A 16071-nucleotide genomic window follows, 5' to 3' on the forward strand; every position below is an offset into this window, starting at 1 on the left:
CTATCTTCCACCGATACACTGTTCTGGATTGTGGACAGTTCTGCTACAGACCCCCCTCCTCTTCACTTTACACTCTGTGCTTTGCACTGATTGTGGGAATTCAGCTGACTACCTACAAGCTTCAGTCTTCCATCGCTACTCCGTTCTGGATTGTGGGCAATTCTACAACAGATCTCCCTCCTCTTTACATTCTGAGCTTTACACTGCTTACGGGATTGACCGTCCTTCATGACCTGCTATCCCGCTTCTTAGCTGAGACGCAGCGTTATAGAAACCACAAGCTCCAGCCATTAACTCTCTGCCGCAACGATGTGACAAAAAGACGGCTCACTACTGCGCTACGACACGCAGCATACCTCCAACGAGACTAACTGTTTCTCCTTTTTATCTCCTTTTTTTTTTTTGTTTATTTTCCAGTTATGCACGGACCAGTTATCGTTGCCCTCTCCAGGGGTGTTCCCTCTCCCCCGGAAGACGCATCTCATCTTCTCCTCGTAACCCTTGAGGGGAAGGCTCCTGATAGATCTCCTCTCGCTGCTGTTGCAGCAAAATACTGGTATTTAAACTGCTCTTATACCACATTGCCTCATTACTTACCTGGTTTAGGAGTTTGTTAGCTCATGCCTGTTTTCTAGATGATTAGCTTCTGGAGGCTTGCCTCTTTCAGTTTTTGCTATATGTTATAGTTTAGTTTAGTACTATGGGCATAGAGGAGGGGGAAGACACTCTACTCCCATTTGCACTTCCCTCTATCTGTGTGCATACACCCTTCATAATAAGTTTACTATTTGTTTTCATCACTGCTCCTCATCAGCTCCTGAGATATGATATATATACTCTGCTTTGTGTTTATTTAATGTTCCTTTTTCCACTACGTCTCAGTCCCAAGGGCTCTGTGCAATTTACCATCGTTATTTGGTTGCACCTTCCTCACAGGCCAGTATTGTGGTTATCGATCTGACTAATAGCCTGCCTATGACATAGTTGGAACGTTTTGTTATGCTAAGGTCTCTAGAATAAGTTTCTCCTTTTCGATGACGCTCTTTTGTCTCCTATGATACTCTATTAAGATTAATATGTAAATGGGTGACATCTCTTTTTATACTGCTATGCCGCTCTCACTGCCTCTAGGTTTACATATCTGTAAAGATCAATCTTTTCCCTATTACTAACATCATAAGGTGACTCCTTACTTAGGTCCAGTTTGCTCCTTTTATACTACCAATTCTGAACATATCCATCCTACTCTCCTCCCCAGGCAACTCAACCACCTCTTATATTTGGTATCCTATAACCCCACATCTCTGACCTCCAGGAAACACGAGATCGCTTCATCTTGTTTCGGTCACCAATCACTCTCCACATCGGAAATCTCTGTGAGATTCTCCTGACCTATACTGGTTTTTGTATTTAGTTGGGAATACCTTTCGGTACTTTCCGACCCCAGTGAGTTTCCACTTCACACGTTACTACTCGATCTACCTATTGCTGCTGTACTTACCCATTCATACCTTTGACTAACCCTTAATATTGCTCTCCCTTCCCTATACCCCCTCCCTTTCACACCCCCCTTCCGCTTTATTTTTTTTTTTTTTTTAAATTGTATTTTTATTGAAAATATAAAGATAACAATAACAAAGTGTTGGCATAAATGCACAGGTAAACAGTAAGTCCATCAAATAAAACAAATCAGAAACAGCGAGGGGGGGGGGGGAGGAGAGGGGAGGGAGGAGAGGGGAGGGAAGAAAGAGGAGGGGGGGGGGGGTAGGATATTTCAGCACATTCTGTATATCCTCACATTAATTAACAATTATTTGTGGTACAAAACAGCAATCGTCACAATCAAATAGGCATAGGACAGTGAGCAGGAAATGTGGAAACTTCATTCCTTTAGAAGGGCATAGAACAGTGTGAACGTGCAATTTGAGCCTTAAACTTAGCGTAGGAGGTCCAAACTCAGAAAACTATATTAAGTAGCAGTATATAGTTTAGAGCGATACCACAGATCCCAAATCATTGAGAACTTAGGCATAGTGTCATGGACTATGGCTGTAAGCTTTTCCATACGGCCGATATGTTCTAGGTTCTGCAAGACCTGGGGGAGAGTGGGCGGGGAACGTGATAGCCACCGTGTAGGGATAGCTCTCTTAGCTGCTAACAAAATAAAGGTGGCAAGCTTCTGAGCATGTCTAGAGAGTCCAGGAATCGGCAACCCTAGTAAGAAATACAGAGGGTCTAATGGGAGGGAAATCTCCAACAAGTCTTGGACGAAGGATTGTATTGTAATCCAAAATGGACGGATCAATGGGCATGCCCAGAAGATATGGAAATGGGAACCTATATCTCCCCGACATCTCCAGCACATCGCAGGAGTCTTGGGATCATATTTATTTAAAATTTCAGGCGTTCTATACCAAAAGAGCAGAATCTTGTAAGCCGTTTCCTTCTGTTCCACACAGCGGGATGTCTTAGAGACGGCCTCCCAGATTCTCTGCCATTGTGGGAGTAGGATGGGATGTTCTAACACTTGCGACCACTTACGCATATATGAATGAGAAGATTCCGTAAGGGGCACCGATTCATGGAGTATTCTATAAATGTCAGTGATTAAATGGGCCTGGTATGGGCCCTGAGCACATAAAAATTCAAATGGAGTTGGCTTATCAAGACAGAGAGTGGGGGATTTAGAAGCAAAGTAGTGTCTGATTTGCAGATAGGAGTGGAAGAGTTGTTTGGGAATTTGGTGCTGTTTCTGCAAGTCCGCGAATGATAGAAGCCTCCTGGTGAGCGGATGCACTATATTGCGGAGTTGAAACAAACCAGCTTCAGACCAAGGAATCACTCTATCATATGCTAGGCTGTCTGGGATATCTGGATTAAACAGTATGTTTAGCAAAGGAGGGCATTGGGAAGCCAGAGGAAACAACTTTAGGCATTTCCTCCAGATTTCCAAGGAGAACAGCATCGGGGCCAGACAGATGCTACGAAGTGGACCCATGGAGGTTTTAAGGTCTGCCCAAAGCATGGCACAGATGTGTGCAGGCCTGGTGATGCTCATCTCAATTTCAGCCCATACTGTGGGGGCTTTCCGGGATGACCAGGTAATAACTGGTTTAAGGTGTGTAGCATAGTAATATTTGATCAGATCTGGGGCTCCCAGACCTCCACGCCATTTAGGAGCCAACATCACCGAACCTGCAACCCTATGCGCTCGATAATGCCAAATGAAGTTAAGAAAAGCTCTTTGGACAGCCTTAAGTTGGGACATAGGGATTGGGATTGGAAGAGTATCAAAAAGGTAGAGGAGTCTAGGCATCACTGACATTTTTAGGACATTGATACGACCCAAAAGTGAGAGGGGAAGCGAATCCCATTGCTTCAAAAGCCTAGCAATGTCACGAAAAAGTGGGGGGTAGTTAGCCGAGTATAAGGTCGAATAGGAGGTGTGACGAACGCTGGTGTCAGATCCCTGCCCTCCTCGCTAACTGGCGACAAAGGACCGGCCAACCTCACACCCCGCGGTCACTTACGTAACAATGCCACACTCAGCTGCACCCAGCACAAAGATTTTCCAGCTTGCGGGACCACAATCTAGGTGCAGGCAGCCTGAGAGCGATTGTCACTGGGCTAATTACACAATTAACCCTTTAACTGCCACCACCCCCGTTTAAAGACAGAGCCGGGGGGACTCGTAATTTTAGCAATACCAATTATAAGTTTAGAATAAGCGCCTGCAACACACACACTGCCACCACAGACAGGTCTGCTCAGTGCCTTACTCTACCACAGTAGCGCCTTTTAAGAGACAGGTTCGTTTATAGTTTGCATCAAGAGCTTTAAAGACAAGGTTAACACTTTTCAACATAAGGGTTTATTATGAAAAGGTCAAGGTTGGTGCGAATAAAACATTTACAGAAAAAGGATGTTTCAAAAAATAAAGACAATATCCAGCCACAAAGAAATAAGGTAGAATTGGGAAGGAAGAATACTTGCAGTTAATGTCCAAAAGTTGATCAGAGTTCAATCGATGAGCAAAGGTAATCGGTTCTCAAACTTGGCAGATGTTCCTGCTTGGATGGTAAAAGGAGAACTGCCTATTGCCTTGGCCTCTCCTCTTTTCTGTCAAATCAAAGGGGGTGTTGACAGCGACCAGTGACCAATCGTCTGGTCATCTTGTTTAGGTGTTGATTGCTGGGAGGTGTCTACACTCATGACCCTGCCCCAGGTACACTTTGTTATACATATTCATATCTCTGCCTCTCTATGGTTTATAGACTGCAGATATCCATTTTAGTGATCAGCATGATATTTGCTTCAAAACGAGTCCACACATGACAGGTTTCCCATTTCAGGGTTACCTTGGAGGAGTAAGGGGTCCCAGTGGCTTCCCATATGACCTGGCATAGGGGTGTTTGGACTTGAAATGTTAGAAATTATCCAAGGAAACTAAATATATCCATATTATGGCTGTGCTATGATGGCTTTGAAAGTTATAAAAAATGTTAACGTTTCAACACTTTACTAATCTGTTTGCACGCTATCTGGTTGGAAGTATTTACGACGGGTATCTGTTGGTTGTCTGCATGGAGAAAGTGACAGTTTTACGACAGGCCGGAATATCTGCCAGGCAACTTGAGCCTTGTTTTCTCTGCTAAGATAACCTTTCTTCCCTTTGAAGATTTTAAGAGCTTTTGGAATTCCTAAGACAAGGGAGGGGGGAGTTTAGATTATTCTGTAAGTTTATTCTAAGGTCAGCCAAACTGTCATGGCTGCTTTCCACACAAAATGGCAACTAGTTACAATATATCCTGGCTCAGACGTGATATCGTTACACCTCCCTCCTTAGGTGGTTGCATGGGAGGGAACTACAATTTCCCTCCTGACGCAACCGACTCTTGCAGGCTCGGCTTGTCGCGACAGCCCATCAGCATTGCCATGGGTGCTGCCTTTCTTATGCTGGATGGTGAAATCGTATTGCTGAAGAATTAAGCTCCACCGAAGTAGTTTGCCATTCTCCCCAGCCACACGATTTAGCCAGCTCAAGGGATTGTGATCTGTGATCACAGTGAAGTGCCGTCCATAAAGGTACGTTTGTAACTTCTGGAGAGCCCACACGATCGCAAGACACTCCTTTTCGATCGTGGCATATGCTACTTCCCTGGGAAGCAGCTTCCGGCTCAGGTAGAGGATGGGATGCTCCTCTCCAGCATCATCCACCTGGCTCAGGACTGCACCCAATCCATAGGCAGAGGCATCAGTCTGCACTAGGAAACGGCGGGTAAAGTCTGGAGCCTGTAGCACAGGAGCGCGGGCCAGCGCCTCCTTCAAGGCCTGAAATGCCTGCTCACATTCTGGTGTCCAAGACACCACCTTGGGCAGTTTCTTTTTGGTTAGGTCAGTCAGAGGTTTAGCCAGGCTACTATAGTTACATACAAACTTCCTATAGTAGCCAGCGGTCCCCAAGAAAGACATAACCTGCTTTTTGGTTTGGGGGGTAGGCCATGCCAGGATGGCATCAACCTTCCCGGTCTCGGGTTTCAGGGTGCCCCCTCCTACCCGGTGTCCCAAGTACTGCACATTGGTCATGGCAATCTGACACTTACTGGGTTTGACGGTCAGATTGGCAGCTGTCAGTTGGTCCAGGACCTGTGACAGGTGCACCAGGTGTTCTTCCCGCACAATTTCCAGCAGCGTCTCCATTTTATCCCTGAACGTTAGGACGTAATCCACAACAGAGACCTCTGGGTCGGCAATCTTGCCCTCCCAGGTCTCACAGATTAGATTCAGGGGCCCTCTTACCCTCCGTCCGTACAGAAGTTCAAATGGCAAAAAGCCTGTGGACTTCTGAGGCACCTCTCTGGAAGCAAACAGCAGATGAGGCGGATATCGTTTCCAGTCCTTGCCCTGAGAGTGCACAAAGGTGCGCAACATTTGTTTTAAAGGGCCATTGAAGCTCTCGCACAAGCCGTTTGTTTGTGGGTGATAAGGACTGGCCATGATATGCGTCATCTGTATTTGCTGACAGAGAGCTTGCATCAAGTCAGACACAAACTGAGGGCCTTGATCGCTAATGAGCTCGGCTGGGAATCCCACTCTTGTGAAGATTCCCAGGAGAGCATCAGCGACCTTGTCTGTCCGGAGGCAGGAGAGAGCCACCGCCTCTGGATAACGTGTGGCATAGTCGACAACTGTAAGGATATAACGTTTGCCTGAACTGCAAGGGATGGCCAAAGGCCCAACGATATCCACTGCCACCCTCTTAAAAGGTTCATCAATCACAGGCAAAGGTTTTAGTGGAGCCTTGTGGACATCCCCTACCTTGCCAACTCGCTGGCAGGTAACACAGGACCGACAGTAGTCAGCTATGTCAGCAAGCATCCTGGGCCAATAAAAGTTATGTACCAACCGCCCTCGGGTCTTAGTGATCCCCAAGTGCCCTGCGAGAGGAATCTCATGGGCCACTTTTAGCAGCGGTCCCCTAAATTGACTGGGTACCACTAGCTGTCTGTCACCTATGTCAGCCTCATTCCCCTCTGCAAGCAAACTTTCTCTATACAGTTTCCCTTTGTCCCAGTAGACCTTTTGTTTGTCATTCTCTGCAGGGGGGCGATCAGCTAGACTTCTGAGCTGTGCTAGTGTTTGGTCTGTCTGCAGTGCTGTTTCAAAGGCGGGACCACAACTCTCAGCCAGCAGTCCTGTGGCAAACGAGGACGGCTGCTGAGGCTCAACAGAGGTGGAGTCCACTGGGTCAGAACAGGGAGAGGGCCCCGAGACCTCCTCCTGCTGTTCTGCGATCAGTGCCTGCACCTCGGCTGCCTTTGCAGCACTGCGAGTGACCACCAAGACTGGCAATACATCATCATCATCATCATCATCATCATCATTATCGTCATCATTGTCATCATCATCATCATCATTGTCATCATCATCATCACATTTAACCTTTATCAGTTCAGCAACATTGGAACATACATCAGGTACCTTCACTAGCAAGGGGATCTCCTCTCCTGTCTCTGAAGGAGGACCTTGCACTTCAACTCCACCCTCCCCCTCCCTCTGTCCATCCACAGGTTGCCCAGATATTACCCCAACATCTGTAAACAGTACCTTGGTAGGTCCAGAAGGTTCCGTGGGAGCATCCTGGGTGCTCTTAGCAGGGGCATAGTAAGAAACAAGGGTACCTAAATCAGAACCCAACAACACAGCAGTGGGGATCTCCTCAGAGACACCCACCTCTCTCATCCCACTTCCGGCACCCCAATCCAGGAAAACATAGGCACGAGGTACATGGGAACAGGTTCCCCCAACCCCAGTCAGGGAAAGGTACTTCTCTGGGATGATGTCTGTTTCTTCTATCACCTCTGGTCTGACCAAAGTGACTTCGGCTCCAGTGTCACGAAAGCCTGTTACAGTTCGTTGGCCTACAATGACTGGCTGCAAGTTGGCATTGGTTCCTGGAGGTTTTCCACCGACGAGCAGCACAGCAGAAGGGTTGCTGGCCGGATGGCCAGGGGTTGTCGTCTTCTTCTGCTCAGGGCACTGTGTCCGGAGATGTCCGCCTTTCCCACAGTTATAGCATTTGCGGTTGTCAGTCACAAAGGCTTTGGCTCCAGGAGCTGCAGGTTCCGGCCGCTGAGGAACTTGGTTGGTAGGTAGAGGAGGGGTTGCCAGGTGTGATTTCCCTCCTTTCCAGCCATTTGGAGGAGCCTTGCGATGGTCAGATACCCGAGAGTGGATATAGGTATCTGCCAGTTCTGCTGCTGCTTTGGCAGAGGTTGGCTTTCGCTCCAGCACAAACTGTCTGACATCTGTAGGACAGATGTGCAAAAGTTGATCTTCAATCATAAGATCTTCCAAGGACTCAAAAGAATCGGCATTCAAGCCTTTAGTCCACTGCCGGAATGTGGTGCGTAAGCGACTTACCACATCCAGGTATGAGTCCCCAGGCCCCTTTTGCAAGGACCTAAAACGCTTCCGGTACACTTCCGGGGTTAGCTGAAACTTTTGGATGATTGCAGCCTTTAGGGCCTCATAATCACCGCCTTGCTCTTCTGACAGTTCAACATAAGCATCCAGGGCCTTGCCTCGTAGCCCTGGCGTCAGGTACCGGGCCCATTGTGCTGGGGGCAAATGGTACTGATGACAAGTTTTTTCAAACGACAGTAGATACACGTCAATGTCACTGTCCTTTTCCATAACTGGAAATTTGGCTGCCGGGGTCACTGGCAGAGAGTCATCCCTGTGCTCTAGGGATCCGAGGTTCTGAGTCTGTCGCTGCTGCTGGAGCCTAGCCATCTCCAGTTCGTGCCGACGATCAGCCTCCCTCTCAGCCTGGCGTTCTTCTCGCTCAGCCCTGCGTTCCTCTCTCTCAGCCTGGCGCTCGAGAAACTGCAGGTACGCCACAGGATCCGTCTCCCTGAGGTGTTGTAGCGTTTCCTGCATTTGAGGACAGTCTATTCTGGTTCCAGGCAATCTGATGCTGGCCTGCTCCGGCGATGGCTTGGAGGTAACAATCCGTGGTAGTCCAGTGTCAGTCTCTGCATGCCCATCTGGTGAGGCCGCCTCTGAACCACTGGGCTCTGGAGTAGCGGAAACCCTTTCTGGTCCAGTTTCCCCCAGGTTCTGTTCTGCACGGATTTCAAACTCATGTAGGGCATGTATCAAGCCATCACGGTTTTTGCCACCGACATCAATTCCTCTTTCTGCGCACTCAGCAGTCAGATCATTTTTGCTCATCTTTTTATATGCTGATACCCCAGACATGTTGCAAGCAGAAAAGATAGAACAGAAAGCAGAGATAGGAGAAGAAGGTGTAGAAAGGAGCTGTTGCTGTATATCTCTTTTTTTTTTAAAAAAGTAAACAAAAAAAATAATGTGCACCAGCTTGTCTCTAAGGACTGTTTCCACAAGGTTACAATCCTTCAGTGCAGAGCTAATTGCTAACAATGCACTGAATGCTCTTAATACGAAACTATCCCGCTACGCTGCCAGCCAATATGTGACGAACGCTGGTGTCAGATCCCTGCCCTCCTCGCTAACTGGCGACAAAGGACCGGCCAACCTCACACCCCGCGGTCACTTACGTAACAATGCCACACTCAGCTGCACCCAGCACAAAGATTTTCCAGCTTGCGGGACCACAATCTAGGTGCAGGCAGCCTGAGAGCGATTGTCACTGGGCTAATTACACAATTAACCCTTTAACTGCCACCACCCCCGTTTAAAGACAGAGCCGGGGGGACTCGTAATTTTAGCAATACCAATTATAAGTTTAGAATAAGCGCCTGCAACACACACACTGCCACCACAGACAGGTCTGCTCAGTGCCTTACTCTACCACAGTAGCGCCTTTTAAGAGACAGGTTTGTTTATAGTTTGCATCAAGAGCTTTAAAGACAAGGTTAACACTTTTCAACATAAGGGTTTATTATGAAAAGGTCAAGGTTGGTGCGAATAAAACATTTACAGAAAAAGGATGTTTCAAAAAATAAAGACAATATCCAGCCACAAAGAAATAAGGTAGAATTGGGAAGGAAGAATACTTGCAGTTAATGTCCAAGGGTTGATCAGAGTTCAATCGATGAGCAAAGGTAATCGGTTCTCAAACTTGGCAGATGTTCCTGCTTGGATGGTAAAAGGAGAACTGCCTATTGCCTTGGCCTCTCCTCTTTTCTGTCAAATCAAAGGGGGTGTTGACAGCGACCAGTGACCAATCGTCTGGTCATCTTGTTTAGGGGTTGGTTGCTGGGAGGTGTCTACACTCATGACCCTGCCCCAGGTACACTTTGTTATACATATTCATATCTCTGCCTCTCTATGGTTTATAGACTGCAGATATCCATTTTAGTGATCAGCATGATATTTGCTTCAAAACGAGTCCACACATGACAGGTTTCCCATTTCAGGGTTACCTTGGAGGAGTAAGGGGTCCCAGTGGCTTCCCATATGACCTGGCATAGGGGTGTTTGGACTTGAAATGTTAGAAATTATCCAAGGAAACTAAATATATCCATATTATGGCTGTGCTATGATGGCTTTGAAAGTTATAAAAAATGTTAACGTTTCAACACTTTACTAATCTGTTTGCACGCTATCTGGTTGGAAGTATTTACGACGGGTATCTGTTGGTTGTCTGCATGGAGAAAGTGACAGTTTTACGACAGGCCGGAATATCTGCCAGGCAACTTGAGCCTTGTTTTCTCTGCTAAGATAACCTTTCTTCCCTTTGAAGATTTTAAGAGCTTTTGGAATTCCTAAGACAAGGGAGGGGGGAGTTTAGATTATTCTGTAAGTTTATTCTAAGGTCAGCCAAACTGTCATGGCTGCTTTCCACACAAAATGGCAACTAGTTACAATATATCCTGGCTCAGACGTGATATCGTTACAGGAGGGAGTAATGTTAATCCCCAGGTACTTAATGGAGTCTGTGCACCAGTGAAAGGAATAGTTGTCTTGCAGTATTGTGAGAGCAGAAGAGTGAATGTGTAAAGGTAAAGCTTCAGTTTTACTGGTGTTAATCTTGTACCCTGATATGGAGCTAAAATCTTTCAGCAAGGACAACAAGTTCGGAAGTGAGATATGGGGATTGGTCAATGTCAGGAGGATGTCGTCTGCAAATAGGGACATTTTATATTCCCTGTGGCGTAGGCATATCCCTCTAATGTCTGGGTGAACGCGGATGGCCTCCGCCAGGGGTTCGAGGCAGAGGATAAAAAGAAGAGGCGACAGGGGGCAACCCTGTCTCGTGCCATTGCTCAAAGGGAATGAAGACGATAGGTAGGATGCCAATTTGACCTGGGAAGAGGGGCAGGAGTAGAGGGCTTCAAGAGCTGAAACAAAAGGGCCTGTGAAACCATATCTTGCAAGAGTGGCAAACATATACGGCCAGCTAAGCCTGTCGAAGGCCTTCTGAGCATCTAGACTAAGAATAAGGGCTGGACGGGAGGTTTTGTTCAATAAATCAATCAGGTCTATTGTGCGTCTGGTATTATCACCTGCGTGACGAGTGCGTACAAAGCCAACTTGATCTCTATGGATGAGTGTAGGGATTATATGGGTCAGCCTATTAGCCAGGATCTTTGTAAAAATTTTATAGTCTGAGTTTAATAGCGCTATAGGCCTATAATTGTCAGGTAAGGAGGGATCTTTACCAGGTTTTGGTATGACCGAAACATGAGCGTGTAGGAATTGGGCGTGTGGAGTGGAACCTTTAAGTAGGGAAGTATAGAGCGAGATCATGTGGGGACTCAGGACAGGTAGGAAAGTTTTGTAATAGGAATAGGGTAACCCGTCGGGGCCCGGGGCTTTTTGGCTGGGGAGTTGTGTAATTACTGCTTCAAGTTCGTCGGGTGAAATGGCCGAATTCAGGGTTGCAAGATGGTCGGGGAGGAGTTTAGGCAATTTCAAGTGTTCAAAAAAGAGATCAAATCTCCCTTGTGAAAAGTCATAATTTGGGTCTTTCTGTAGACAGTTATATAAATTATGGTAGAAGTCTCCGAAGATCCGTGACATAGTCAGGGGGCAATAAGTAGGTGTACCATCAGGTTGTCGTAAAAAGTCGGGAGAGGGTTGAAAAGGACGTGGTTTCAACCTATTTACCAGCAGCTTATGAGGTTTGTTTGAGAATTCATAAAACTTCTGTTTGGACCACAAAAGAGATTTGTCTATTTTGCTCATTGCTAGGGATTTGAGCCGATTACGCAGGGAAATGACTTTTCGGAGTCTGTCCACCGTGGGGGAGGCCAACAGCAGTCTCTCTGCTAAGCGCAAATCGGTCATAATGGCAAAGCGCTGGGATGCCGCGTCCTTTTTAAGACGGGATCCCAGCGCTATGCACCGACCGCGAAAAACAGCCTTGTGGGCCTCCCACAGGGTGGAGGGACCCGTGACCGAGCCCGTGTTAAGTTGGAAGTATTCTGTGAGTCCATCTGTCAAAAGACTTTTCGTTTCTGGAGAGTGAAGAAATGTCTCATTCAGTCTCCAGTGACAGGTCTTAGGAAACGAAGATGAAAGGTGGACGTCTAAGTGGACTGAAGAGTGGTCGGACCACGTCATAGGGTTGATTTCAGAGGAGACTGCTGATGTTAACAAGGGCGAGGAGATAAAGAAGTGATCTAGCCTTGAATAAAGCTTGTGAGGATGAGAAAAAAAAGTGTACTGTTTGTGAGTAGGGTGTTTTATCCTCCAGATGTCTAGCAAGCCTCTAGACCTGATCAGCTTGCGAAATGATTTAGACAATTGAGTGGCTCGGGGTGGGGAAGCCGAGGGGAAGAGAGTGTGTCTATCTTTGTCTGATGACATTGTCATATTAAAATCACCTCCTAAAATCATAAACGGTTGAGCAAAGCGGTCTAGAACGTCAAAGACTGAGGACAAAAAGGTAAGCTGACCCGAATTGGGAGCATAGATATTAACTAAGGTGAGAGATTTAGCAAATAGGGAACATTTCAGAATAATAAATCTTCCATGAGGGTCTAAATGGGACGAAGTGACCCGTAACGGGCAATGCCGACCAATCAATATAGCTACCCCTGCCTTACCCGACGGGTCAGACGCTAGAAAGGAGGTCGGGAACTGTTTGCTAGCAAAATTAAAAGAGCCTCCAGCACGGAAGTGGGTCTCTTGGACCATTATCACGTCCGCCCCGGAGGCCCTAAACTCCTTCAGAGCAAGCCATCTCTTCTGAATGGAATTCAACCCCTTAACGTTATAGGTCAGGAGTTTCAATGCCATGATAGGTCAGATAGGGGCCAGAACATGACAGAAAACCTCACATATGTAACAAGCAGAATATAACAGTGGACCCAAAACAAATATACCTTACATAATAAAGCAATGTGCATGACACAAATAACAATATAATCGTATAACAAAATCTGTACCAAAAGCAAGCGGGTTCGGTGGAAAATCGGGATTAATCCCAGTGACTCATCCACAATGGTAAAAATGTACCAAAAAAGAAAAAGGAAAGAGGGGAGGGATGGGGGTGGAATAAGGGGTCGGGGTTTAACGACCACCCAACAAAAACCTGGATAGCTAAGCGCCACCAGGGAACCCAGGTCTAAGCCATGGGTCTGAAGTGGAGAATTGTACATCTCCAAAACATGCAAAAATAGAAAAATTTGAAAAACTTGAAAAAATAAAAGTCGGAGGGGAGTGGGAGGATCCCCAGCCTCTCTCCAAAGTGAGCAGGTTGCCCCCAGGGTAAACAGTAGACCCCGGTCGTGAAAAAAAAAAAAAAAAAAAAAAAAAAAAAAGGGGGGGGGGGGGAAGGGGGAGCTATGTAGACTTATGTACATATCCGCAGACACGTACACACAGGCAAATAACCTTTAGCATTATAACCTCTGTCAGAGAAAAAAAAAAAAAAAAAAAAAAAAAAAATGAATGAATAGTTCACAACCTGTTAAGGGGATAAGAATAACATTTTTGGGGTTAAACTGGAGGCAATGTCAGATACGTTCGGCCACCCACCCCCCGGGCCAGGGGGTAAGTAAACCCACTATGGGGTGTTGACTACCCATAACATCAGCGGGGTGTCAAGGTAAATAAGGCATCCAGAGGAAATCCGGAGAAAGCAGTTCAGGTCGGGAGTCTGGAGGCACGACTTTTCTGGGGTGTAAAGTGGGATCTGGACGTCTTCTGTCGCACCGGGGTCCAGATGCGGCTTGGAGCCAGCGGAGGCTTGGGCGTTGCTGGAAGAGGCTGTGAATCTTCTTCTGGAAGAGGTGGGAGACCCAAGTTGCGCAGGAAGGTGTCACTTTCTTGCAGATCGCGTAGGGAATATTGGGTGCCGTCCTTGGAAACGGATAGGCGGAAAGGGAAACCCCACCGGTAGGCCACCTTGTGAGACTGTAAGTGCAAAGTTAGTGGACGGAGGGTTCTCCTCCTTGTCAGGGTAATAGGTGACAGGTCACTGAAGATTTGTAGCTTAGAGCCTTTAAATTCAACTCTGGACTGATTACGAGATGCAAGAGTCAGGGCTTCCTTGCTGTCATAATAGTGAAAACGCACAATTACATCTCTCGGATTGGCCCCTAGAGGGGGTTTTGGAGCCAGTGACCGATGTGCTCTGTCCAGGCGCCAATCTATGTCTGGGATATTTGGGGCTACAAAGTTGAAAAGGCTTAGGAGGTAGGTGCGCAGGTCTTTGTCTTCCACCGTTTCAGGAATACCCCTGAATCGAAGGTTTTGTCTACGTTCCCTGTTTTCCAATTCCTCCTGCTGGGCCTGTAATTGGGTCACGGTGTTTTTCATAGTGGCGTTGTCGTCCTCGAGAACCTGGACATATTGCACCATTTCATCAAATTTATATTCCAAAGAGTCTGTGCGTTCACCTAGCTGATCAATCTCCCCTCTCAATTCCTTGGCCACTTTCCCTACCTCTTGTGCAATGGTATGAGTGATTGCTTGTAGTAGGGAGTGTAATTTAGTGTCCAGTAGCTCCGCCGTTAGGGGGGGAGATGGGGAGGATGAGAGTGTGGAGGTATCATTGAAGAGCATGTTGGTGCAAATGTCAGGCTGTTCCGGTGGGATCTGGGAGCTGTCAGAAACCCTTGGAGTAGCTTGTGGGGGTTTGTTCAGATAGCGGTCCATCGCTACAGGGGGCTGCGATTTAATAGCAGAGGAATAGGTGCGACGTTGATCCCCAATTTTGCCCATGGGGTGTGTGGCCGATTGAAATGAGTCAATAAGGAGACACCCTGTCAGTAAAGATCACATAACCGTAAGATGGGAGTCACGGAGAGAGGACAGGGGGTCCAGGTCCCGTCTCTAATAGTCCATCACATCTGTAAGCCTTGTGTGACTGGCCGGGACTATAATATCTTGCTATTGGGGGGAGGCGTGTAGATCTGAGGGGGGTGTCAAGCTTCTTCAAAACTGTGAAGGGGAGGAGAGGGTGTAGCTGCACCAAACTGCGACTCCTTTAATAGCCCAGATGCAGGGGTATAGTAGGTGCGGAACTCAAAACACACTTCAGGTGGGGGCAGCACAAACTGGTCGTTTAAAGAGCAGTAAGGTGTAACAGTACTGGGGGAGGGTGAAGCAAGATGGCCCCCAGGTAAATATCAAACAGAGCTCGGGCCTGTGAGCTTCAGAGCAGCTGAGGTTTACTTAGCAGAAAAGTTAGTTAGTCAGGGTGAGGATAACAGGGGCAGCTTGGCTGTATCCAAATGATAGGGGAGAGGGAGAGTCTACACAGGCCTAGAGTAGAGTGGGCCTGAGGTGTACCAATATGGCCGCCGTGTTCCTCACCTGTCCTGTGTTCTCTGGGCTCGTTCGTTGGATCCTCCGCTCCTGGATACGTGGCTCTCGGGGGACCGCTGTGAGGGGGGTCCTCGACTGACCTTCGGGAGAAGCAGGGGGGCCCGTGGAACGCCGCGGGCCGGCGTTAGGCTTCCGGATTTTAGTAGGCCCCAAGATGGCGGCGCCGCGTCCCCGGGTGGCGGCCAGCAACGGCCCGGAGGACGGCGTTTGCGGTGGGTGCCGAGGACGATACGGGCATCGGACTGTGCCCCACACTAGCGGCAACCCCGATGGACGGTGGGGAACCGCTGAGAAGCTCGCCGGGCTCGGATGGCCCACGATCGTCCCCTTCCGCTTTATTTAGAGCTCCATCACTCGTCTTACACATCTTTGTACTATTGCACTTTTCTCTCCCAATACACACACCAGAACGCATACCAAGATGCCAAATGCTAATTCACTAAAGATAGTGTCCCTGAACGCTAAAGGATTGAACATCCCAGAGAAACGCTCTAGCCTCTTAGCGCATATGAAATCCCTGAAAGCCGATGTGGTTTTCATTCAAGAGACCCACTTTAGCTCTCAAGCTACACCCAAACTAGCCAACTACCACTTTCCACACAGTTATCATTCAACTACTCCGAACTCCAAGACGAAAGGCGTTTCCATACTGGTTGCCAAAAATACTCCTCTTCAATTAACTGATTCTGCTATAGATGATCAGGGAAGATTTGTTTTCCTCAAGGGTGTTCTACATAACAAACCCATCACACTAGCCAACATCTATAGCCCTAACTCCTCGCAAGTCCCCTTTTTCAGATCAAT

General features: G+C 47.5%; 2 protein-coding genes across 2 annotated transcripts in view; both read right to left on the reverse strand.

Moving 5' to 3' along the window:
- LRRC2 (leucine rich repeat containing 2) overlaps nt 1–16071 on the reverse strand; it is a 433585-nt gene that overhangs the window by 178006 nt on the left and 239508 nt on the right. The window lies entirely within an intron of this gene.
- LOC143973903 (uncharacterized) lies at nt 4672–9055 on the reverse strand. Its single transcript, XM_077474786.1, has one exon. The coding sequence runs from the start codon at nt 8761–8763 to the stop codon at nt 4843–4845; it is 3921 nt and encodes a 1306-aa protein (XP_077330912.1). The 5' UTR covers nt 8764–9055; the 3' UTR covers nt 4672–4842.

This window comes from Lithobates pipiens, unplaced genomic scaffold (assembly GCF_037356315.1).
Source record: "Lithobates pipiens isolate NorthernLeopardFrog02 unplaced genomic scaffold, aLitPip1_a1.2 Scaffold_13, whole genome shotgun sequence".
Lineage (NCBI taxonomy): Eukaryota > Metazoa > Chordata > Amphibia > Anura > Ranidae > Lithobates > Lithobates pipiens.